Source organism: Mobula hypostoma, chromosome 20 (genome assembly GCF_963921235.1).
Source record: "Mobula hypostoma chromosome 20, sMobHyp1.1, whole genome shotgun sequence".
Classification (NCBI taxonomy): domain Eukaryota; kingdom Metazoa; phylum Chordata; class Chondrichthyes; order Myliobatiformes; family Myliobatidae; genus Mobula; species Mobula hypostoma.
In genome coordinates, this window is record NC_086116.1 from 23,665,034 (window position 1) to 23,691,081 (window position 26,048).

General features: G+C 42.4%; 1 protein-coding gene across 1 annotated transcript in view; it reads left to right on the top strand.

Moving 5' to 3' along the window:
- Positions 1–26,048, top strand: part of LOC134359382 (cAMP-dependent protein kinase type II-beta regulatory subunit-like) — a 98,012-nt gene that overhangs the window by 31,513 nt on the left and 40,451 nt on the right. The window contains exon 2 of the mRNA XM_063072544.1: positions 2,325–2,360. Within this exon, the coding sequence (XP_062928614.1) occupies positions 2,325–2,360 (36 nt within the window). The remainder of the gene's footprint in view (positions 1–2,324; positions 2,361–26,048) is intronic.

Sequence of the window (26,048 nt, forward strand, 5' to 3'; positions counted from 1 at the left end):
ACGGTCTGCGGTGCTAGTTCACCACAATTTACTTCATGAAAGATCTTATAAGTAATGGTTACCAGTAAGCTGTTGCGCATCTTCAGTAGTGCCATCTTTAACCGAGAGAAACACTTGTAAGAAAAGCAGTGAGCTCTTAGAAGCTGGGCTAGCAAGAGAAGTTGGGAATCTGGCAGAAAGGGAAAATGAGCGGAGTGGGTGGTAAGGAACCTCTTTTGATTTTTATTCCCTGGAATTACGGATGGGTGCTGTCTAAGTAACAACTGAGAAGTTTACAAGAACAAGTCCAGGAATGTGAGTGGGCTCAGGCTCTTGAGTTGTGCAACCATTTAAAATGAAGGGTAGGGTTGCAGTGATTCAGAAATATAAAGAAAAGCACTTGGAGACTAAAATTTGGCAAGGCAGCCAGAGAAAGCTCAGCAAATTGGTGGGAAGCTTGCAACTGCAGGATAATGGGTAAACGTTTACAGAGACTATTCCCATTATAAACATTTAGTCAAAATTCTGTTTGCACACAAGTTTGTTACAATATTTTTAGTGCAATGAATACTGACTGCAAAAATTAAGATTGCAGAGGTTTTGCTTCAGGGCGTTTGACCATCTTGATTTGGATCTGGTTATGTTCAAACTTAAAAATGTGTGTTTTTAAAGTTTATAATCTATTTCATAACCAGAGCTTTGTGGGTGGGGATCAGACCATGAAAAATAGAAAAGGCTGTCTTTTTTTTCCCCAACCAAACCAATTGGCTGACTTGTGGAATGTGGCTTCCCTTCAAATCAAACAGTTGAGTTCATCCAGGCTCCTTGTGTGAAGAAAAACCTTAGAAACAGCAAGTAAAGAGCAGCCAAGAGTAGAGTGACTGCAGGCCTGTTGTCAAATCTCTAAACACGGAGGGCTCAGAGTAAATGCCATTACTTTTCTTTCCCAAGGGAGAACAAACGAACAGGAAAGTGAACATTGTGGGTCTGGTGGCAGAATCTGATGAGAGTTGGATTAGAAATTTGGCTGATGCGTCTCAAAGGAACAGATGTTCCAGGTCATAACATGATTGGAGGATCATTCTAGCGGCAAGAGGTGATGGGAAGAAAGAATCTGTCAAGGGGTCAATTTTAATTCCCAGAAATATCACTGGGAAGTTTCTGAATTGAGTATATAGCAAAAATGAACTTGATTAATAATATCAAAAAGTAATGTCAAAATAATAGCAAGGGAAGTAAGTAGTTTGTGTGTATTTTTAGAAAAAGAGTGGAATTGCAGAAGCCAAATTAGCAGTTACAAGAGCTTGTTCACTCTTAGTTTCTTTAAAATAATACAACTTCTCAATTATACGGAAAAAAAATCCACAGAGCAACCCAGACATTTTGTTCTTTTTTTAAACTGTACCGAAACTTGCATGTAAAATGGAAGTTATACATTGAAATCAAGGGCAAATGAGAAACATGTCATGCACTTCAGATTAAAGATCTTCATTAAGAGAGTTCATGTATGTACAGACATCCCACCCTGCAAAAACTGATTTCAGGGAGGTAGCATCATCAATTTGCGGGAGACTTCCGGGAGAGGTGGGATGTCTGCAATAGAGTAGCTCCTTAGCAGCTAGCCAGCTAGTTTAAATAACGTTAGCTATGCTAGTGAACGAATGACACCTGTTAAACTCACCTCACCATGTCTTTTACAGTCTTAACCCACCATGGGCAATAGAAAAGTCACTGTTGCAAACAGTGCAGTGAGCAACACTGTCATTATTTTTGACCCCTATTAGGCAGGGGTACACTTTAGTGTAGTCTGGGGTGACGTACGTTTTATATTTTCTTTTTTTTTTGGAACACTCTGCCATGGCTCTCGCTTCCCTTCTCTCTCGCGCTCTCTCTCCCACTCTCGCTCTCTCTCTCTCTCTCGCACTCTCGCTTGCTTTCTCTTGCGCTCTCTCTCTCTCTCTCGCTTGCTTTCTCTCGCTCGCTCTCAAAAAAATTGATTTCCGTGATATTGTATATAATTTGCGGGCATCAAGGAGCCACTATTCATATGCGGGAGACTCCCGGAACTTCCGGGAGGTGGGATGTCTGTATGTATTAGTGAAATGTAGCAAATTTGTCATTGGGTTCAGCTATCAAGTTATGTGTTAAAATGCAGAATGCTGAGAACAATGCATACTTTTTATTACAAGGTAAATATTGTTAAAATCAGGTCAACCATTTCCATTGTGTTTCTATAACTAAATACATTCTGAAAACATTTATAATTTGCATCGAGTATTAATATTGAATGTCCTAAATATTTAATTTAAAAAAACTGACTGACAACCTCTCTGTTTGCTTTCCAGTTCCAGTCAAAAACAGATTAACTCGACGACCGTCTGGTAGGAATGTGTTATTTACTTATTCTTGAGAATCTGGGAGTTATTGGGAAGGCCGGAATTTATTGCTTAACTTTGCTTGCCTCCTTCAGAAGGTGCTGATGATCTATTTTGTTAAACTGAAAGCTGCTTGTCGTGGAGGCTGATATATTTCTAAGCCCAGATAGTGATATTGACAGTGTTCTCATGTACCTGAAATCATTGTCATTGATAATGGAATTTGCTGAATTACTCTGCATGTATCCATGGTCCATCTTAGCCTGGCTGATGTTTGGGTTTAATAGTGATGATGGCAACTCGCTGTTCTGTAAATTTGCTAGGTATGCCCATAGAAGAAGAATCTCGGGGTTGTATGTGGTGACATGTATGTACTCTGATAATTTTAATTTGAACTTTGGTACTGATATTGAATGGCAAAGGTAGGTGATGGCAAAGGTTGGAGATGATTGTTGCCTTTCCTGGTGTAAATATTGCTTGCCACTTAGCACAGATCCCGATCTCACTGCCTACAAGTATGAGTTGTTATCTAGTCAATAGTGGCATAATGCAAGCATCAGCAAATGTGTTCCCACTTATGCCTGGCAATTCATGAAGTAGATAATGATGTTTGGGTTGAGGAATTCCTCAAGGAAGTGTCCAGCAGTGATGACCTGGAGTTGAGATGATTGATCTCAGAAAAACCAAGATCATCTTTGTGTGCAGTGTGACTCCAACCACTGGAGTAATTTTCACCCCCCCCCCCAAGACGCCCACAGTGGTACCAGGGCTTCTCGATGCCATCTATTGAGTTCGTGTCCTGACACCAAAGGTAGTCACTCTCTCCTCACTTCTCAAATTCTGCTCATTTGGTTCATGTTTGGACCCAAGCAGTGGCCATCCGTGGCTGAGTGGTCATGCCTGTTTCCAAACTGGACAACAGCACGCGGGTTATTGGTGAGTAAATGTTGGATAGCATTATCATTGCGCCAATCCACAACTTTTGAGAGTCAGTAGGATCACTGCATTTTCTGCATCCCCTGTTCTCCATTGTTCTTGATTTCACATGCAAGTTATACGTCATAACACACAGTTGTTAGTGTGACGCTGTTACAGCTTTGGAGTCAGAATTCAGAGTTCAATTCCAGCCTCCTTTATAAGGAATCTCTGTACGTTCTATCTGGGTTTCCGCTGGGTGCCCAGGTTTCCTCCTGCACCACAATCCAAATAAATACTGGGTAAGTAAAATGGGCATTGTAAATTGTCCTATGATCAGGTTCAAAGTAAATTTATTATACTCAGAGTACGTACAGTATATGTCACTTTGTACAACCCCGAGATTCTTTTTCCTGCGGGCATAATTAGCACGACTATGTAACTGTGACATCAATGAAAGATCATGTAGAGCATAGAAGACAACAAACTGTGCAATTGCAAATATAAATAAATAGCAATAAATAACGACAGCATGAAATAACAAGATAAAGTGAGATCATTGGTTGTGGGAACCAATAGATGAGTGTAGTTATCCTCTTTTGTTCAAGAGCCTAATAGCTAAATCAGGATTGCTGGGAAGACACTGCTTGAAGGCCCACTTGGGCCTACTCTGCGCTGTATCTCTAAATAAATAAAGCAAATAAAATCAATTCATCAATATCAGTTCAAGTTGCACAATGACATCTGAGAAATTTAAATTCAATAATTAATCTGGAATTAAACCATTCTTATGAAAATACACTAGTATCATCAAAGATGACTAAAGCAATCAGATCTGTACTTTAAAAAAAATCCTGTTGGTTGACCTATTTTTCTCGTCTCCCAATCCACATGACCGAAGCAGTTTAAAGCAGCCGTTCACCACAATTTCCTCAAGGGAAATCGTGTTTAGGGAGTAATAGTTTTCTTTGTCAGCAGTGTGTATATCCTCAAAGTTAATAAATTAAAGCCAATGTATAGCCAGTATGATTTGCTTGAAAGATGTTTATTCTTTGCTTCACAGACGTAGTTTCAGCAATATCTGGCCAAGCATTTAATATTTCAATGGTAAACTAGATTCATCTCAGTAAAATGTATTGAAGTTGGTTCCCAAGTGATTTATAAAAGAAGTTGCCATCTATGTTTGATGGCTCTGGGCCTCTACCCACTGGAATTCAGAAGAACGAGGGGCGACCTCATTGAAACCCCTCAAATGTTGAAAAGCCTCAATAGACTGAATGTGGAGAGGTAAGTTCCTGTGGTGGGGGAGTCTAGGACCAGAGGACACAGCCTCGGAATAGAGAGGTGTCCTTTTAGATGAGGAGGAATTTCTTTAGCTGAGAGTGGTGAATATGTGGAATTTATTGCCACAGGCGGCTGTGGAGGGCATGGTCATTGAGTATATTTAAGGCAGAGATTGATAAATTCCTGATTAGTCAGGGCATGAAGCGGTACGGGGAGGAGGCTGGAGATTAGGGGGCTGAGAGGGAAACAGATCAGCCATGATGAAATGGTGGAGCAAACCTGAGGGGCCAAATAGCCTAATTCTCCTCCCGTAACTTGTGCTGGTGTTAGGGTCTGTGACTCTTTTCTTTGTATGTGTACTTGCCTGCATCAGTCATAATATTTTTGACCAGTGCTTGATTTGTAAAATGTCCTGTCTTCATCACACATGTAACCAGAATAACATAAAATCTTGTTCCAGAATGCAATGAGTCCTATGTATACTATGCATAGATACTTTTGTGATTTATACTTGATGTTGTCATGAATAATTAAATATGTAAACCTGACCATTCCCAAGAAACTTTGTGTTTGATGAGACAAGATACAATTTAATTTAATTAAGTTTCAGCTGGAAGTGAAAGATGTGCGAGATTCATAAATATTGACTTTTATAACCATCATTACCATGGCGCACTCTCTCATGACGTAGACTGTCATGGTCTTTGACCATGATTGTTCTTGGCACATTTTTCACCAGAAGTGGTTTTGCCATTGCCGCCTTCTGGGAGTGTCTTTACAAGATGGGTGACCCCAGCCATTATCAATACTCTTTGGAGAATGTCTTCCTGGCGTCAGTGCTTGCATAACCAGGATTTATGATGTGCACCAGCTGCTGATATGACCATCCACAAACTGCTCCTTTGGCTTCACGTGATCCTTATTGGGGGGCGCTAAGCAGGTGATACACCTTGCACAAGGGTGATCTGCAGGCTGGTGGCGGGAAGGAGCACCTTACCCCTCCTTTAGTAGAGACTTATCTCCACCCTGCCACCCATTCGTAACCATACAAGATATAATAGCCGGGTCAGTCTTGAGATAGCAAGTGAGATAATTTTGCTAAAATTTATAAACATTGTAATCTTCTAATTTGGATGGAAGTTCATGGAATATCTTATTTCATTATATTTATCATATGCAATCAATCAGCAGAGATATTAAAGCAATTTCAAGTTCCAACAGGTGTCAATATCTCTGAGAATCTAATCTGGACCCACATTATCAAGGCAGCTACAAAGAATGCCACAAGACATAGGAGCAAAACTAGGCCATTCAGCCCATTGAGTTTGCACTGTCATTGCTTCATGGCTGATCCCAGATCCCGCTTAACCCCATACACCTGCCTTCTCACCATATACCTTGATGCCCTAATCAATCAGGAAACTATCAACTTCCACTTTAAATATACCCTCCACTGCAGTCTGTAGAAGAGTATTCCACAGATTCACTACTATCTGGCTAAAAAAAAAATCCCTCCGTACGTCTGTTCTAAAAGGTTGCCCCTCAATTTTTAGGCTGTGCTGTCTGGTTCTCGGTACCCCCACTTTAGGAAACATCTTCTCCACAGCCACCTTATCTGGTCCCTTCAACATTGGGTAGGTTTCAATGAAGTCCCCTGCATTCTTCTAAATTCAAGTGAGTACAGGCCCAAAGCTGCCAAATGCTCCTCATATGTTAACCCCTTCATTCCCAGAACCATCCTTGTGAACCTCCTCAGGACTCTCTCCAATGACAACACATCTTTTCTGAGATGTGGGGCCCAAAACTGTTGATAATACTCTAAGTGCAGCCTGGCTAGTGTCCTGTAAAGCCTCAGCATTTTCTCCTTGTTTTTATATTCTATTCCCCTTGAAATAAATGCCGACATTGCATTTGCTGCCTTTACCACAGACTCAACCTGTAAATTAACCTTCTGGAGTCTTGCCCGAGGACACCCAAGTCCTTCTGCAACTCTGATGTTTGAATTTTCTCCCCACTTAGATAATAGTCCACACTATTGTCCCTTTTACGAAAATGCATTATCATATATTTCCCAATGCTGTATTCCACCTGCTACATTCTTTGCCCATTCTTCTAATTTGTCTAAGTCCTGTTGCAATAGCGTTGCTTCCTCAGCACTACCTACTCCACCACCTATCTTCATATCATCTGCAAACTTTGCCACAAAAGCCATCAATTCCATCATCTAAATCACTGACAAACAATGTGAAAAGTAGTGAGGAACACCACTAGTCACTTGCAGCCAACCAGAAAAGGCCCTCTTTATTCCCACGCACTGCTTCGTGCCTGTCAGCCATCCCTCTGGGGGCGGGGGGGATCTCATTGAAACTTTTTGAATGTTGAAAGGCCTAGACAGAGTAGATGTGGAAAGGATGTTCCCATGGTGGGAAGTTCTAGGACAAGAGGGGACAGCCTCAGGATAGAGGGGCGACCTTTCAAAACAGATGCAGAGAAATTTCTTTAGCCAAAGGGTGGTGAATTTGTGGAATTTGTTGCCACATGCAGCTGTAGAGGCCAGGTTGTTGGGTGTATTTAAGGCAGAGATTGATAGTTTGTCGTTTGGACATGGAGAAGGCTGGGAACTGGGTTGAGGAGGAGAGAAAAAAAAGGATCAGCCATGATTGAATGGCAGAGTAGACTTGATGGGCCAGATGGCCTAATTCTGTTCCTATGTCTTATGGTCGCATCCATGCCAGTATCTTTCCTGTAACACCATCGGATTTTATCTTGTTAAGCAGAGTCATGTGGCATCTTATCAAATGCCTTTTGAAAATCCAAGTAAATAATGTCCACTGCCTCTTCTTTGTCCACCCTGCTGGTTACTTCCTCAAAGAACTCTAACAGGTTTGTCAGGCAAGATTTCCCTTTACAGAAACCATGCTGACTTTGATTTATTTTATCATTTAGTCTCCAAGTACCCCAAAACCTCATACTTAATAATAGACTCCAACACTTTCCCAATCACTGAGATTAGGCTAACTGGCATATAATTTCCTTTCTTTTGCCTCCCTCCCTTAAAGAGTGGAGTGACATTTGCAATTTTCTACTCCTCTGGGTCCATGCCAGATTCTTGAACGATCATGACCAATGCATCTGCTATCTCTACAGCAAACTCTCTCAGGACTCTGGGATGTGGTGCATCTGGTCCTTTGAGTTTGCTTAGCACTTTTTCCTTTGTAGTAGCAATGCCACTCACTCCTGCTTGCTGACACTTGCAGACCTCTGGCATATAGCTGGTGTCTCCCACAGTAAACACTGAAGCAAAGTACTTATTAAGTTCATCTGCCATTTCTTTGTCTCCCATTGTTACCTCACCAGCATCATTTTCCAGTGGTCCAATATCAACTCTCACCTCCATTTTACTCTTTCTATATAATTGGGAAAAAGCTTTTGGTATCCTGCTTTATATTATTGGCTAGTCTGCCCTCACATTTCATCTTTTCCCTTCTTATAGATTTTTTAATTGCATTTTGTTGGATTTTAAAAGCTTCCAAATTATCCAGCTTCCCACTCACTTTTGCTATCTCATGTGCCCTTTCCTTGGTTTTCATGTAGTTTTTAACTTCCCTTGTCGGCCGTGGTTGCCTACCCCTGCCATTTGAGAACTTCTTCTGTGGGACGTATCTATCTTGCGCTTTGTGAACTATTCCCAGAAACTTAAGCCACCTCTGCTCTGCCGTCATCCCCACCAGTATCCTCCTCCAATCCATCTGGGCAAGTTCCTCTCTCATGCCTCTGTAATTCCCTTTATTCCATTGCAATTCTGATACATGTGACTTGTAATTCTCCCTCTCAAAGTGCAGTTTGAATTCAATCATGTTATGAACACTGCCTCCTAATGATTCCCTGATAAGATCTGGGTTATTACACAGCACTCAATCTAAGATGGCCTTTCCCCTATTAGGTTCAAGCACAAGCTGCTCTAGAAAGCCATCTTGTAGGCATTCAACAAATTCTATCTTTTGCCATCCGATGCCAACTTGATTTTCCCAATCCCCTTGCATATTTAAGTCCCCCATTACAATTGTGACATTACTCTCATTACATACTTTTTCCAACTCCCTTTGCAATCTCAATCCCACATCTTGGCTGCTATTTGGAGGTCTGTATATGATTCCCATAATGTTTTTGTTAATTCTTGCAGTTTCTTAATTCCACCCATAAAGATACAAAATTCTCTGATCCAATGTCACCTCTTTCTAAAGATGTAATTCCATCTCTTACCAACAGAGCCACGCCACTGTCTATGCTTGCCTGCCTGTCCTTTCAGTACAAGGTATATCCTTTGATGTTAAACTCCCAACTATGGCCTTCTTTCAGCCACGACTCAGTGATGCCCACAATGTCATACCGACCAATTTCTAATTGCGCCACAAGTTCATCCACCTTATTCCAAATGCTACGCACTTTTAAATACAGCACCTTCAGTCCTGGATTCTTCACCCTTTTGAATTTTGCCCCTGTGGTATAATTTAACTCCTTAGTCTGTCTGCATTTGCACCCAGTCATTGGCTTGTCCTTGGTTACATTCATTTTACACCTATCACCAACTTGTAAACCTGCTGGCTCATCCTCAGCTCTATCATACTGGTCCCCAACTCTCTGCCATATTAGTTTAAACCACTCCCAGCAGCTCTAGTAAACCTGCCCGCAGGAATATTGGTGCCTCTCCGATTCAAGTGCAACCCATCCCTTTTATACAGGGGACAGCTGCTGCAGAAGAGGTCCCAATTCTACCAAAATTGGAATCCCTGCCCCCTGCTCCAATTCTTCACCTACGCATTTATCTGCCACCTCATTCTATTCCTGTCATCACTGTTGTGTGACACAGGCAGCAATCTCAAGATTACTACCTTTGAGGTCCTGCTTCTCAGCTCCCTTCCTATCTCTCAGTATTCTGTTTACAGGACCTCCTCCCTTTTCTACCTGTGTCATTGGTACCAATATGTACCATGACTTCTTGGTCCTTACTGTCCCCTTTCAGGATGTTGTGGACGCATTCAGAAACACCGTGGACCCTGGCACCTAGGAGGCAAACTACCAGCCGTGTTTCTATTTTGCAGCCACAGAATTGCCTATCTGTTCCCTAACTATAGAGACCCTGTTACTGCTGCCATCCTCTTCGGTTCTCTACCCTTCTGAGCCACAGTGCCAGACTCGGTGTCAGAGGCATGGCCACTGTTGCTTCCCCCAGGTAGGTCATTCCCCCCTAACAATAAAATGGAGTACTTATTGTTGAGGGGGACAGCAACAGGGGTGCTCTCCACTATCTGATATTTTTTCTTCCCTCTCCTGAAAGTCACCCATTTATCTGTCACCTGTAGCCTTGGGGTGACTGCCTCCCTATAGCTCCTGTCTATCACCTCTTCACTTCCCCTAACAAACCAAAGGTCATCGAGCTGCAACCCCAGTTCCTTAACATGGTCTCTAAGGAGCTGCATCTCGATGCACCTGGTGCAGATGTGGCTATCAGGGAGACTGGTAGTCTCCTGGAAATCCTACATCTGACACCCAGAACAGAACACCGGCTCTGTAGACATTCTCCTTATTCTCTCAAGAGTTAAATAAGGAATGAACTTGCCTCCACCTGCTCTCACCGAAGCTCTGTTGAACCAAAGCCTTACCACTCCCATGATGGCTACTCTGCTAGATGGTACCTCTCTTTTATGGAGACAGTGTTTTTACAGCTCTTCACTGGACTTGCATAGGAACACTTCTACTGTGTCTGTGCAATAGTCCAATCAAAGAAGACACAACATGGCTGTATTTCAGCCCTGTATCTCTTTCACCACCTAGTAATGCCCCCCTTCACCATTCCTCATCCCCTTTTCCTTATCTTACCTTATCTCCTGCTTGCCTCCCTCTGGTGCTCCTCCCCCCTTTTCTTTCTTCCCTGGCCTTCTGTCCTCTCTGATTAGGTTACCCCTCCTCCAGCCCTGTATCTCTTTCACCAATCAACTTCCCAGCTCTTTACTTAACCCCTCCCCCCTCTCGGTTTCACCTATCCCCTTATGTCTCCCCCCTCCCCGCACCTTTTAAATCTACTCCTAATCTTTCTTTTTTTTCCAGTCCTGCTGAAGGATCTCAACCGGAAACATTGATTGCTCTCTTTTCCATAAATGCTGCCTGGCCTGCTGAGTTCCTCCAGCATGTTGTGTGTGTATTTCATTCGGAGTTTGAGGAGATTTAGTATGTCACCATTTCTGCAGGTGTACCGTGGAGAGCATTCTAACTGGGTTGCATCACCATCTGGTATGGAGGGGAGGTGGTGGGGGGATGGGCTACTGCACAGGATTGAAATAAGCTGCAGAAAGTTGTGAACTCAGTCAGCTCCATGGGCACATGGGCACTAGCCTTCATAGTATCCAGGATGTCTTCAAGGAGTGATGCCTCAGTAACGTGGCATCCATCATTAAGGATCCCCATCCCCCAGGTCGTGACTTGCTCTCATGGCTACCATCTGGGCGGAGATACAGAAGCCCGAAGGTGCACACTCAAAGATTCAGGAACAGCTGCTTCCCCTCTGCTGTCTGATTTCTGAATGGGCATTGAATGCATGAACACTACCTCACTACTTTTTTGTTTCTATTTTTGCACTTAGTTAATGTAACTACAGTATAACCATATAACCACATAACAATAACAGCACGGAAACAGGCCATCTTGGCCCTTCTAGTCCATGCCGAACGCTTACTCTCACTTAGTCCCACCGACCTGCACTATTTCAGTTTTTCTTCTACTATGTATTGCATTGTACTGTTGCAGCAAAGAAAACAAATTTCTTATCATATGCTGGTGGTATTAACCCGATATTAACTGCGTGTCCAAGTGTACACAGGATTTCTTGTTAATTACTATCTTTTACTTAAAACTTTGTGTCCATGTATCTGAATTTGAACCAAGACAGTAAAAGGAGTTTACTACATACTGTACACTATTTTGAGTTTTAATTTGATCAGTCCAGCAGCGCCAAATTTCACTGGATTTTTTAAATATAAAAGTTGAACAGGTGAAACCCTTTTGCTGTTATGAGCAAACTAAATTTGTAAGGTTTTGTAAAATATAAATATCATAACATTCTTCTTTAAGCTTTTATTAATATTTTCAAATACTAAAGCAGGTTGTGAGAGAGGAACAAAATTAAAATTTAGAGCAGGATCAGTGTAGCAATCACTTGCCTGTGTTTTTTCAGATGGAATATTATTCCATGTGATTAATTGACAATTTGTTGCAATGAGGGATGACTGCTATATTTGCATGAATACAGACAGGCCCTCAATTACAAGAGGTACCTCTGCGTAAATTTTTTCTCTGCATCTTTTTTTAAACTTTCTCCCTTTTTATTTACTTATGCTGATGCTGTAACCCCAGCTTCTTCACACCTCTCCATTCATTTGAAATTTGCGGTAATCAAACCTGCATTGCTAATGCTGTCATGATCAGCCTGTGACCTTTTGCTTTCGCCAATTTCATATCCTTTCATCTTTGCTTCCTGTGAGTTGTTTGCTGAGGTATAGCGCCACGGCTTCTGGTAGTATCTGAAACCCACGCAGTTGGCTGATGTTCATGTTTTGATCAGGATAGGGAATTTTGCGTTTTTGGAGCATTAATCAAACATCACCAATGTGTGTACTTCAATTAGATTGAAGAATTTTCAATGATTTTTTAGCGTGAAGTTAGTTGAATGGCTAAAAAAAATAGCGAATGGACAATAGAACATTGTAGTCTGAAGGCACATTTAGTTGTACATTACTCACTGAACCATTGGCGAATCTGTCATTTTATTTATCTGGCGAATGATCTTGAATTTTAACAGGATTGAAAATGAGGGAACTCATTATTATTTTTTGAACATTTGACGGCCTAACTTTAATAGCTACCAGGAGTGAGCAGAGTTCAAGCTATTTGTGGTTGTGCTAGCTGGATTGTCTCACGGCCTCGCTTTCAATTTTCTCTGCTTCTGCTTTTGATGTGGCTTTTCCCATGAAGCTTGTGTTCATGGTGAGCTGTGGGGTTTCAGGCAGACTGAATACTATTGACCTTTTGATCAAAGCCCTGTTGCGGGGGGTGGAATGTGGCTGGATTTGACCAGGATAGGAGCTGGGCAGCAAATCATAAACATGAGAAAGTCTGCAGATATGCTGCCTGACCTGCTGAGTTCCTCCAGCATTTTGTGCGTGTTGCTTAGGATCTGGGCAGTAATAGTGTGGATGCCAAGTTGTTTGATGTGTGGCTTGTCAATAAAAGCCTGTAGTAATGTCATAAATTCATGAGCAAAGGTATCAGTAGAAGAGGAGATGGGATTTTGGTGGAGGCAAGGAATGTTGGTGGTGACAGTAATCAGTGTTTCTTGTGATGGAAGAGTATTATTGGAACCTGCATTTGGATTTAAAAGAGCCTTGGAATTAATTGATTCAGGCTGTCTGTGGGGTTGGAGAGGGCTTATCATTTGCTGTGAAGCCTGAAGATAAGTTTTTGTTCATAATTATGTAGAACTGACAGAAATGTAGATTTTTTCAAAGACTGGAAATTAAGCAGTAAAAACTTTCAAAGGTATCATTAATGTTGGGACAACTATAAAAGTATATTACTTAGGATCTATATCCTCCAATATCTGATGGCAAGTTTTCTGTTTTGTTTTCATATTGAAGACTGCTTAAATTGGTTATTGCAAAATAAGGCTCTTTGAAACTTCAGTTTGGCAGGGTGGAGCTGCGTCTCTACCAAAGGAGGTGTAAGGCACTCCTCTCCGCTAGCCTGCAGGTCACCCTTGGGCAAGGTGTACACCTGCTTAGCCCCCCGCCCCCCGATCAGGGTCACGTGAATCCATGGGAGCAGGTGGTGGATGGTTGTATGAGCAACTGGTACATATCACAAGTTCTGGTTATGTGACCACTGTGCTAGACAGACAGTCTCTGAAGAGTATTGATAATGGTTAGGGTCACCCGTCTTGTAAAGACATGGCCTAGAAGAAGGCAATGGCAAGCCACTTCTGTAGAAAAATTTGCCAAGAACAATCATGGTCATGAGACCATAATTGCCTATGTCATACAACATGGCATGTAATGATGAAGATGAATGTAGTTTGGAATTTGTATGTAAGAGATTTGACTCCAAACAATATTCTCTGAAACTGCACTGTTACTTCAGTGTGCTGTAATGGAGTAGAGAGATAAAATGATTAATCTCAACTATACCACTAGAGGTTGTGTAAAGAAGTCCTAGGCACTTTCTCCCAACTGTGTGGAAGAGTTTACTGGAGCATTTGTAGCGAGGAATCAAATTGATCTCTGGGTCATTTTCACTATTAAAGGTTCAGAACAGGTATTAAGCCTGCTATTCATGTGGTAGAAAGGGAAAATCTTCGAAAAGATTAACTCGTGTCAGTGCTCCTCACTCCTTTGACAATGTTATTACAAATTTAATACCGTTTTTCTATTACTGTCTTGTTTTTATCTACCGCTTTATTTAATTGCCTGAGAGGAGGCCAAACAGAGTTTCATCGTACCTATGCATAATGACAATAAAAATCATTTCATTCCATTCCATTCAAATTTGATTAACAGCAGTTCATAGAGCTTTTGAATTTTGAACAAGGCATTGGGAAATCTATGCATCTAAATTGATTTCTCAGATCTAGATTCTATAATTCATGAAGTAACTGTACATTTTGATAGCATAATGTTCAGAATCAGAGTAGGGTTTATTACTGCTTTCTTTTACAACATGAAAATTTGTTTCTTTGTGGCACCAGTACAGAATGAACATAAAATTACTATAAAATACATAATAGTGTAAGAAAGGGAATACTGTAATGAAAAAAAAAATGGACTGCTCAGAAACCTGAGGGTGGACGGGGAAGAAAATGTTCCTGAGTCAGTGAGTGTAGGTCTTCACACTTCTGTACCCCGATGATAATGAGAAGAGGGCAGGTCCCAGATGCCAAAGTCCCTGAATGATGGATGCTGGTGCCTTGAGCCACCACCTCCTAACCTTTCAAATTTTGAAAGGCCTAGATAGAGTGAATGTGCAGAGGATGTTCCCTACAGCGAGGGAGTCTAGGATCAGAGGACACATTCTCAGATGAAGAGGAATTTCTTTCGCCAGAGTGTGATGAACTTGTTGAATTCATTGCTACAAGTGGTTGTGGAGCCCAAGTCATTGGGTATATTTAAAGCAGAGTTTGATAGGTTCTTGATTAGTCAGGGCATCAAAGGTTACAGGGAGAAGGCAGGAGAATGGGAATGACAAAGTAACTTTTTGGGCTGAATGGCATAATTCCGCTCCTATGTCTAACATTCTTAAGATGTCCTCGATTGGGAGGAGGGTTGTGCCCATGATGGAGCTGACTGAGTCTACAGTCCTCCGCAGCCTTTTTTGATTCTTTGCTTTGGAACCTCTATCGAAATTTACAAGAGTGTTTGGTGACAAACCAGATCTCCTCAAACTCTGAATGAAGTAGATTTACTGGTGTGCCTTCCTTGTGTTTGCATTGGTGTTGGGCCCAGGACAGAACTTTGGAGATGTTAACAATGATGACTGATGTCAAATTGGTGAAGATTGCACAGAGATGTGAAGGAGATTGAGAGAGATTATGTCTAAGTAATAGAGCTTGAGCCATCAACTGAAAACAATGGAGCTGTTGTTCCCAATATCCAGTGGGAAGGAACATTTTCTTCTCCTGTGCTGTCTGATAATCAACATTCTGATAATTCGGAGGAACTGAACCTACATTCGCATATGACTGGATAGCATTGGATTACATTCTGTCCAGATGTTCCAGCATTGTATGGACAGCCCACGAGATAGCATCTGCTGTAGATCTGTTGCTTCAGTAGGCAAATTAGAGCGGATCCAAGTCGCCACTCAGACAGGAGTTGATATGCTTTTACAGCAGCCTCTCGAAACGCTTTGTCACTGTGGATGTAAATGCCACAGGGCGATGGTCATTTAGACAATTTACCACGCTTTTCTTGGGCACCATTAGGATTGAAGCCTGCTTGAAACAGGAGAGTACCACACACTGCTGGTGTGAGAGGTTGAAGACATCCGTGAAAGCATCAGCCACTTGGTCAGCAGAGGTCTTCTGTCCTCATCCGGTTACTCCACCCAGACTGGGATGTTTTCCTTGAATTCACTCTCTTCGTCAGATACTGAGACTAAAGGATCATCGGAAGACATGGGGGTGTGCTATCCTTCATCCTCGTTCTGGTGGTTAAAGTGAGCACAGAAGGTATTGAGCTCATCTGGAAGCAAAACTCTACTGTTCCCTATGTCACAAGATTTAACTTTGTAGGAGGTTATGGCACTCAAACACTGGCATAGCTGTCGAGTGTTGCTTGTTGATTCCAGTCTAGTCTGGAGTCTGCATTTTGCCCATGAGATGGCTTTCTGGAGACCGTACCTGCACCTCTTGGAGCATTCTTGATCTCCAGACTTGAATGCTCTGATCTGTCTGTCAGGAGGTTCCGTATTTCACTGTTCATTCAGTGCTTCTGATTGTGGAAATTTTGTGGGGATATACTCATCCACAGCAGTTTTAGTAAAGTCTGCAACAACCCTGGTGTAGTCATTCAGGTCCTCAGATGATTTCTTGAACACGGCCCAGTTCACTGACTCAAGGCAATCCAGTAACCATTCCTCTGCCTCCCGCGACCACCTCTTGGTTGTCTTGATCGCTGGAGCCTTGCCCTTTAGACTGTGTCTGTATGCAGGTAGTAGGAGTACAGCCGAACAATTTGACTTGCCAAAATGCAGTCTCATGAACGAACGATAGGCATTCCTTATTGTAGTGCAGCAGTGGCCTCATGTGTTGGGATCCCTGGTGCAACAGGTTACTTGCTGGTGATAATTGAGCGGGGTTTTCTTCAAAACAGGCCTGTTTGAAGTTGCCAACACACTTTGCTTTTCAAAAATTTTGTCTATGAGAATGGAGTCGTACTAATTTTGCATCAATTGCATGATGCAGAAGCTTGGCTTCTCATACATCACTGAGACTATGTCCACATTCTTTTGATCCATTGTCTTCAAACAAAAATATCTTATCTGTTTAAAACAAGCAGTCCTGTATTTTTGAATAATGAAGCAAAGTCCCAGATTAAACCATAACAGCAAAATGTTGTGTATAATATATCAGTAATATTTGAGTTATATTGTGAATATATTGTTTGATTATTTAAATACATTATGGTTATAGCTACAAAGTACACGAATGGCATGTGTTATCACGTCACTGCATCATATGCAGGTGTTTCGCTTAAAGTAAAAATGAAGTTAGACTCACATTCCAGACTCCCCGTGTTTTCATTTCAATTAGTTCAAAGTGGAGTTGCAAAATAAAAATGTCTCTGTCTCCATCTTGTCAAGATCTCATTTATTTCACTTGGGTCCCCTGCCACTTTACTAAATTCCGGTGGATCTAGCCTATCCTAATCTTCCTCATTATCTTGCCTTTCAAAACTTGTGAACATCTCCTAATTTATTAATACCCTTCTATAAGTAAGAAGACTAGTGCAGTGTGTAATACTTCAGATGTGGTCTTGCCAGTGCTCTAGATACCCAGACATTCTTTTTTGCTTTGACGTTTAAAAATTTGTAACTGCTTTGCAAAGTATCTGCATATTGCAGGTGACACAGAAATGCAGATGCTTCTAGTGTAAAAGAAACCTTGTTTTCGATTACCATGTGGCGGCACTAATAAACCTTGTGCGGTAAAGTATGAACTAGTTCTGTGGTAAAGCTCACAAACTCTGTGCAGAAGTTGGTGAATCGAAGGTTGAGTACATTTGATAATAAATGGGGGAAAGCAAGCAAGTGAGCAGCTCTGATAACTTGCTGTCATATCTTGTCTCGTTGCAACATGTTAACTACGACCTGAGAATTGAATACTTGCAAGTCACATGAAGGGAATGAAGTGTGTGATAAAGTGCGAATGGTTAAACAATAGCATAGAGAAAATAAAAACTTGGTTGGAAGAATGGACTCGTACTAATTTTGCATCAATTGCATGATACAGATGCTTGGCTTCTCAGATTGTTGCATATAGCTGATTTTCTTGAAGATGGCTGTGACCTTCGTAGACATTTTGGATAAAACATTCTTCAGATAGGTCCATCTGTTCCACAATGAAATGTTTGGTTTCATTCACTTGTCCTCATTTTAATGCAAGTAAAAGTAAAAATTCAGGAGATATGACTTGGAGTTTGAAAAAGCATACTCTATAAATGCATAAGAGCATACTTCATAAATAAAGATCTTGAAGGTCAGTCAGATTTCCCATTGGTGTCTCAAAATAGATTTGGACATGACATGGATACAACTGGACATGATTTACATTACTAGGATATGACTGGTGGGGAAAATTCATAGAATATGTTTATACTTCAGGTATTATGAGAAAATTCTGAAGGAGCAAGATAAGTGAATCAGCAATCTTAAATTTTGAATTGAATTGACTTTATTACATCCTTCATATACATGAGTAAAGATCTTTATGATACGCTTCTGTCTAAATGTGCAATGCACAATTTATAGTAATTTGTAATAAATAGTATATACAACAGAACAGTTAATATAACATAGAAAGACAATTGTATCAGCATGAATTAATCAGTATGTTGGCCTGGTGGAAGAAGCTGTCCCAGAGCCTGTTAGTCCTGGCTTTTATGCTGCGGTATTGTTTCCCGGATGGTAGCAGCTGGAAGAGTTTGTGGTTGGGGTAACTCGGGTCCCTAGTGATCCTTCGGGCCCTTTTTACACACCTGTCTTTGTAAATGTCCTGAGTAGTGGGAAGTTCACATCTATAGATGGGCTGGGCTGTCCGCACCACTCTCTGCAGAGTCCTGCGATTGAGGGAAGTATTGTTCCCATACCAGGCAGTGATGCAGCCAGTCAGGATGCTCTCAATTGTGCCCCTGTAAAAAGTTCTTAGGATTTAGGGGCCCATACCAAACTTCCTCAACTGTCTGAGGTGAAAGAGGCATTGCTGTGCTTTTTTCACCACACATCCAGTATGTACAGACCACATGAGACCGTTGGTGATGTGTATGCTGAGGAGCTGAGAAAGCTGTTCACCCCCTCAACCCCACATCCATTGATGTCAATAGGGGTTAGCCTGTCTCCATTCCTCCTGTAATCCACTACCAGGTCCTTCGTTTTTGTGACATTGAGGGAGAGGCTGATGACTGTCAGGGTGATGACTTCCTCTCTGTAGGCTGTCTCATTATTATTTGAGACTGGGCCAATCAATGTATTATTGTCAGCAAATTTAATTAGTGGATTGGAGCTGTGGGCGGCGACACAGTCATATGGGTATACAGGGAGTGAAGAAGGGGATTTCATACACAGCCCTGAGGGGCTCCTGAGGGAGGTCACTCTTCCCACTTGCTGGCGATCTGACATGAAGTCCAGGATCCGGCTACACAAGGCAGGGTGAAGGCCGAGGTTTCTGAGCTTCTTGACAAGCCTGGATGGAATTATGGCATTGAACTGTAGTCCAAGAACAGCATTCTCACATAAGCATCCTGCTTCTCCAGAGGTGTAAAGACAGTGTGTAGAGCAGTGGCTATTGCATCATCTGTCAATTGGTTGTGTCGGTAGGTGAATTGTATGGGGTCCAGTGTGGGTGGTAACAAGCTGCAGATGTCGTCCTTGACCAGCCTCTCAAAGCATTTGCTTATATTTGAGGTGAGTGTGGCAGGACGCCAGTTGTTCAGACACGTTACCTTGGTCTTTTTAGGTACAGGAGCAATGGTGGATGTTTTGAAGCAGGAGGGCACTCTACACAGGGAGAGGGAGAGATTAAAAATGTCTGTAAACACACCAGCCAGTTGTCTGGTCCCGCAGCCTTGTGACTGTCCACTCATTGGAAACACGTGCGTACTTCAGCCTCAGAGATGACCAAGGTGCAGGTTGCTTCGCTGGCCCTCCTCAGGGGCTCAGTATTGGCGACATTGAACCGAGCGTAAAAAAAGACTTAGCTCATCTGGGTGAGAGGCAGTGATGTTGGAAACTCCACTGTGTTTAGCTTTGAAGTCTGTGATGGTGTGCAGACCTTGCCATAAGCTGTGTGTGTTGTTGGTGGAGAGTTGTGTCTGGATCTTGTCCCTGTATTGTCGTTTCGCTGCCTTGATGACTTTGTGCACATCATAACCACATTTCTTGAGTTCCTGTTGGTCGATGGCAACGTAAGCTCTTGGGTTGCGTGGTAAGTGCTGCTCGCGTGGAACTGTTGATCCAGAGTTTCTGTTTTGGATAGACCCTGACCGATTTCTGGTGACAACATCCTCAATGCACTTCCAGATGAAGCTCGTGACCCCTTCGATGAACTCGGAGATATCTTCATCACGAAAGACATTCCAGTTGATGTCATCAAAGCAGTCCGGTAGCATGGAGACCGATAGGCTGGACCAACAGTGGATGGTTTTAACCATGGCTGCCTCTTGTTTTACCTTCGTTAAAACATTTTTCTGCATATCTTGTTACTAATTATTATGTACAATGTGGGGAAAGTATATTTTGCAGTGATATCAAAGGAATTATGACTTTTGCTTTGTCCATTTTAGTTGGGTATAACGCAAACACAAGAAAATCTGCAGATGCTGGAAATTCAAGCAACACACACAAAATGCTGGTGGAACGCAGCAGGCCAGGCAACATCTAGAGGAAGAGGTATAGTCGACGTTTCGGGCCGAGACCGTTCGTCAGGACTAACTGAAAGAAGAGATTTGAAAGTGGGAGGGGGAGGGGGAGATCCGAAATGATAGGAGAAGACAGGAGGAGGACAAGTGACAGAAGTCTGTGTAGGGGAGCACTTTGGTTCCAGTGATCATAACACCATTAGTTTCAATTTGATCATGGACAAGGATAGATCTGGTCCTAGGGTTGAGGTTCTGAATTGGAAGAAGGCCAAATTTGAAGAAATGAGAAAGGATCTAAAAAGCGTGGATTGGGACAGGTTGTTCTCTGGCAAAGATGTGATTGGTAGGTGGGAAGCCTTCAATGGGGAAATTTTGAGAGTGCAGAGTTTGTATGTTCCTGTCAGGATTAAAGGCAAATTGAATAGGAATAAGGAATCTTGGTTCTCAAGGGATATTGCAACTCTGATAAAGAAGAAGAGGGAGTTGTAAGAAATGTATAGGAAACAGGGGGTAAATCAGGTGCTTGAGGAGTAGAAGAAGTGCAAGAAAATACTTAAGAAAGAAGTCAGGAGGGCTAAAAGAATACATGAGATTGCCTTGGCAGTCAAAGTGAAGGATAATCCAAAGAGCTTTTACAAGTATATTAAGAGCAAAAGGATTGTAAGGGATAAAATTCGTCCTCTTGAAGATCAGAGTGGTCGGCTTTGTGCGGAACCAAAGGAAATGGGGGAGATCTTAAATAGGTTTTTTGCGTCTGTATTTACTAAGGAAGCTAGCATGAAATCTATGGAATTGAGGGAATCAAGTAGTGAGACCATTGAAACTGTACAGATTGAAAAGGAGGAGGCGCTTGCTGTCTTGAGGAAAATTAAAGTGGATAAATCCCCGGGACCTGACAGAGTGTTCCCTCGGACCTTGAAGGAGACTAGTGTTGAAATTGCAGGGGCCCTGGCAGAAATATTTAAAATGTCGCTGTCTACGGGTGAAGTGCCGGAGGATTGGAGAGTGGCTCATGTTGTTCCATTGTTTAAAAAAGGATCGAAAAGTAATCCGGGAAATTATAGGCCGGTGAGTTTAACGTCAGTAGTAGGTAAGTTATTGGAGGGAGTACTAAGAGACAGAATCTACAAGCATTTGGATAGACAGGGGCTTATTAGGGAGAGTCAACATGGCTTTGTGCCTGGTAGGTCATGTTTGACCAATCTGTTGGAGTTTTTCGAGGAGGTTACCAGGAAAGTGGATGAAGGGAAGGCAGTTGATATTGTCTACATGGACTTCAGTAAGGCCTTTGACAAGGTCCCGCATGAGAGGTAAGTTAGGAAAATTCAGTCGCTAGGTATACATGGAGAGGTGGTAAATTGGATTAGACATTGGCTCAATGGAAGAAGCCAGAGAGTGGTGGTAGAGAATTGCTTCTCTGAGTGGAGGCCTGTGACTAGTGGTGTGCCACAGGGATCAGTGCTGGGTCCATTGTTATTTGTCATCTATATCAATGATCTGGATGATAATGTGGTAAATTGGATCAGCCAGTTTGCTGATGATACAAAGATTGGAGGTGTAGTAGACAGTGAGGAAGGTTTTCAGAGCCTGCAGAGGGACTTGGACCAGCTGGAAAAATGGGCTGAAAAATGGCAGATGGAGTTTAATACTGACAAATGTGAGGTATTGCACGTTGGAAGGACAAACCAACGTAGAACATACAGGGTTAATGGTAAGGCACTGAGGAGTGCAGTGGAACAGAGGGATCTGGGAATACAGATACAAAATTCCCTGAAAGTGTCGTCACAGGTAGATAGGGTCGTAAAGAGAGCTTTTGGTACATTGGCCTTTATTAATCAAAGTATTGAGTATAAGGGCTGGAATGTTATGATGAGGTATAAGGCATTGGTGAGGCCGAATCTGGAGTATTGTGTTCAGTTTTGGTCACCAAATTACAGGAAGGATATAAATAAGGTTGAAAGAGTGCTGAGAAGGTTTACAAGGATGTTGTCGGGACTTGAGAAACTCAGTTACAGAGAAAGGTTGAATAGGTTAGGACTTTATTCCCTGGAGCGTAGAAGAATGAGGGGAGATTTGATAGAGGTATATAAAATTATGATGGGTATAGATAGAGTGAGTGCAAGCAGGCTTTTTCCACTGAGGCAAGGGGAGAAAAAAACCAGAGGACATGGGTTAAGGGTGAGGGGGGAAAAGTTTAAAGGGAACATTAGTGGGGGCTTCTCCACACAGAGAGTGGTGGGAGTATGGAATGAGCTGCCGGACGAGGTGGTAAATGCAGGTTCTTTTTTAACATTTAAGAATAAATTGGACAGATACATGGATGGGAGGTGTATGGAGGGATATGGTCCATGTGCAGGTCAGTGGGACTAGGCAGAAAATGGTTCGGCACAGCCAAGAAGGGCCAAAGGGCCTGTTTCTGTGCTGTAGTTTCTATGGTTCTATGGAGGAGAGATGAAGCGAAGAGTTGGAAAGTTGATTAGCAAAAGGGATACAAGGCTGGAGAACGGGGAGGATCATGATGCAGGAGGCCTAGGGAGAAATAAAGGGGGGGGGGAGCCCAGAGGAAGATGGAGAATAGGCAAGGAGTGATTGTGAGAGGGACAGAGAGAGGGAAATAAAGGGGGGGGGGGATAATAAATAAATAAGGGATTGGGTAAGAAGGGGAGGAGGGGCATTAACAGAAGTTAGAGAAATCAATGTTCATACCATCAGGTTGGAGGCTACCCAAACGGAATATAAGGTGTTGTTCCTCTAACCTGAGTGTGGCTTCATCTTGACAGTAGAGGAGGCCATGGATTGATATATCAGAATGGGAATGGGACATAGAATTAACATGTGTGGCCACTGGGAGATCATATCAGAATGAGAATGGGACGTGGAATTAAAATGTGTGGCCACTGGGAGATATGCTGAAAAAGATGCAGACTGGGAGACCGTTTCGCTGAACACCTACGCTCTGTCCGCCAGAGAAAGCAGGATCTCCCAGTGGCCACACATTTTAATTCCACGTCCCATTCCCATTCTGATATGTCTATCCATGGCCTCCTCTACTGTCAAGATGAAGCCACATTCAGGTTGGAGGAACAACTCCTTATATTCCGTCTGGGTAGCCTCCAACCTGATGGCATGAACGTTGACTTCTCTAACTTCCGTTAATGCCCCTCCTCCCCTTCTTACCCCATCCTTTATTTATTATTCCCCCCGCCTTTATTTCTCTCTGTCCCTCTCACAATCACTTCTTGCCTGCTCCCCATGTTCCTCTGGGCTCTCCTCCCCCTTTCTTTCTTCCTAGGCTTCCCGTCCCATGATCCTCTCCCTTCTCCAGCTCTGTATCCCTTTTGCCAATCAACTTTCCAGCTCTTAGCTTCATCCCTCCTCCTCCTGTCTTCTCCTGTCATTTCAGATCTCCCCCTCCCCCCCCACTTTCAAATCTCTTACTATCTCTTCTTTCAGTTAGTCCTGACGAAGGGTCTCGGCCCGAAACGTCGACTGTACCTCTTCCTATAGATGCTGCCTGGCCTGCTGCGTTCCACCAGCATTTTGTGTGTGTTGCTTTAGTCTGGTATAACTTTTTTTTATTGATGTGCTGACCTTCAAGCTTATTCTGAGATCAATCTAACCCTTCCCTCCCACGTAGCCCTCCATTGTTCTATCATCCATGAGCCTACCTAAGAGTGCTTTAAAAGTCCCTCATGTATCTGCCCCTGCCACCACCCCTGGCAGTGTGTTCCACGCACATATCACTCTCTGTGTAACTAAAAAGAAAACTACCTCTGATACAGCATCTCCCCTATACTATCCTCCACATTTCTTTTGCTGCAGCACTTCCCTTCAGCTACGAAATGGATAGGTCATCTACACAACTCTTCGGCTTCAGGCTGTCCATTGTTTCAAGCTACTAAGCCAAGATTTGCATTGAACACACGTTTCCTCAGTTTTGACCCTCATTAACCAACACCAAAAACAGGTATTCTTTTTCTTGGAAGTTTTTTTTATTCCAGTGCATCTTCTAGCTCAATTTTTTTCAAGTGCATTCAGCGCTGCAATAGTGAATGCATAGAAATTTGCCTATAGTTGGTATGTGTGATGATGAGTGGATCTGTCTCCAATGTTGAAGGGTTCAATGTTCATGGGGACACCATAGATTAACTTTACCTTGGTGGAAAGGATATTAACAAAACGCACCAGGCTTGGGTTTGGTTTTTCAAATGCAACAGTTCAGCACTTCCTCAATTGTTAATTGTGCTCAAGTACAGAGAGGAACTTGAACTTGTAAATTCTGACTCTGGGGCAAGGGTCAGCCTACTGAGAGCACCTCATGCAATCTGATTGCATTGGACAGTAAGAGGTCAACACTGAGACTTGTTTTGGATGTGAATTGGGTTTACGGTGACTTCTGCATGTACTTTTACATATGCACTTCCAGGTTTTTTCCAAGCATGAACCAAGAAAGGGTTTGTCACCTGAAGCTTGATGCAGATTTAATGATGTACATGAAGTTTAACAGTCAAAGTAAATTCTGTAGTTCCTCCATTCTTTTGGTGAATACATTCCTCTGTGGCTAAGTCTGAAGGTCAGAGACCATAAGATATAAGAGCAGAATTAGGCCATTTGGCCCATTGGGTCCACTCTGCCATTTCACCACAGCCGATCCATTTATCCTGTCAGCCCTAACCTCCTGCCTTATCCCTTCATGCTTTGACCAATCAAGAATCTATCAACCTCTGCATTAAATAGCACTCTCTGGTTAAAGAAATTCCTCCTCATCTCCATTCTAAAAGGACACCCTTCTTTATTAGAATTCTACAATAATGAGAATAAATGAGACAAACCATCTGTTTAATAGTTGACTTGCATATTAAAGTGTGTACATATTAATTTATTCAATACGTTTTAAGAATAATAACTAGTTATTTTCATTTTGTAGTTGGCAGTGTTGTTACTTTAATTTCATTAAACCCTTAAACATGAAAAATATCTGCAGATGCTGAAAATCCAAAGCAACACACACAAGATGCTGGAGGAAGTCCGCAGGCCAGGCAGTATCTGTGGAAAAGAGTAAACAGTCGACATTTCAGGCCCATTCACCCCTGTCTCTGTTGGGTTTGTCTCCTTTGCTAATTGTAACCTCAGAAGTGAGTTACTGAGTTGAACAAGTTCTTCATTCAGTGACTGGGCAGCAGTTTGTCAATTAAACTGATGGCTGCTTTCACTCAGTCAATGTTGCACTGAAGGACAGGAATAACGGCAGGAGGAGCTGAATTAAGCTGGTTACTTCCAAGATGCTGTTGAAATTCAATGTGGTCAGCTCCTTAAGTCACTGTGGAGATAGGATGAGCATGTTGTGATTTCTAAATCTTAAACAGCAGTGAGCTGGTTTGAAAAAGAAAACTTTACTGCATTGAGTGTAGGTGTGCCAGCATGCTGGTGTGGTCAGAGTTTTGGTGAGGTGGGGGTTAGGAAGCCATTATTTCTGCCTCCAATACTTAAGGTTTGTGTGAGCTTCATACAATCAAACGAAACAAAACTGTCAGACCAAAAAAATTTGGTTTACATTACTTGCAGCCTGCGATTGTGTAGTGGCACCAGCACTGGATCTCGAGGCGATTGGTTCCAGGTTCGAATCTGGCTGGTTCCTCACACTTGTGCTGGGTTGAGCATCGAGAAAGCAAATCGGGCTCATAAAGAAAACAGGCAAAGTGCTAAAGAAACGGCAAGATTGTCGCCAAATGCACCATGAGGCACAGACAGGAATTACACACATTACTTGACGACTACACAGTTACTGAATTATTGGCTACTATTAAGTGAATATGTA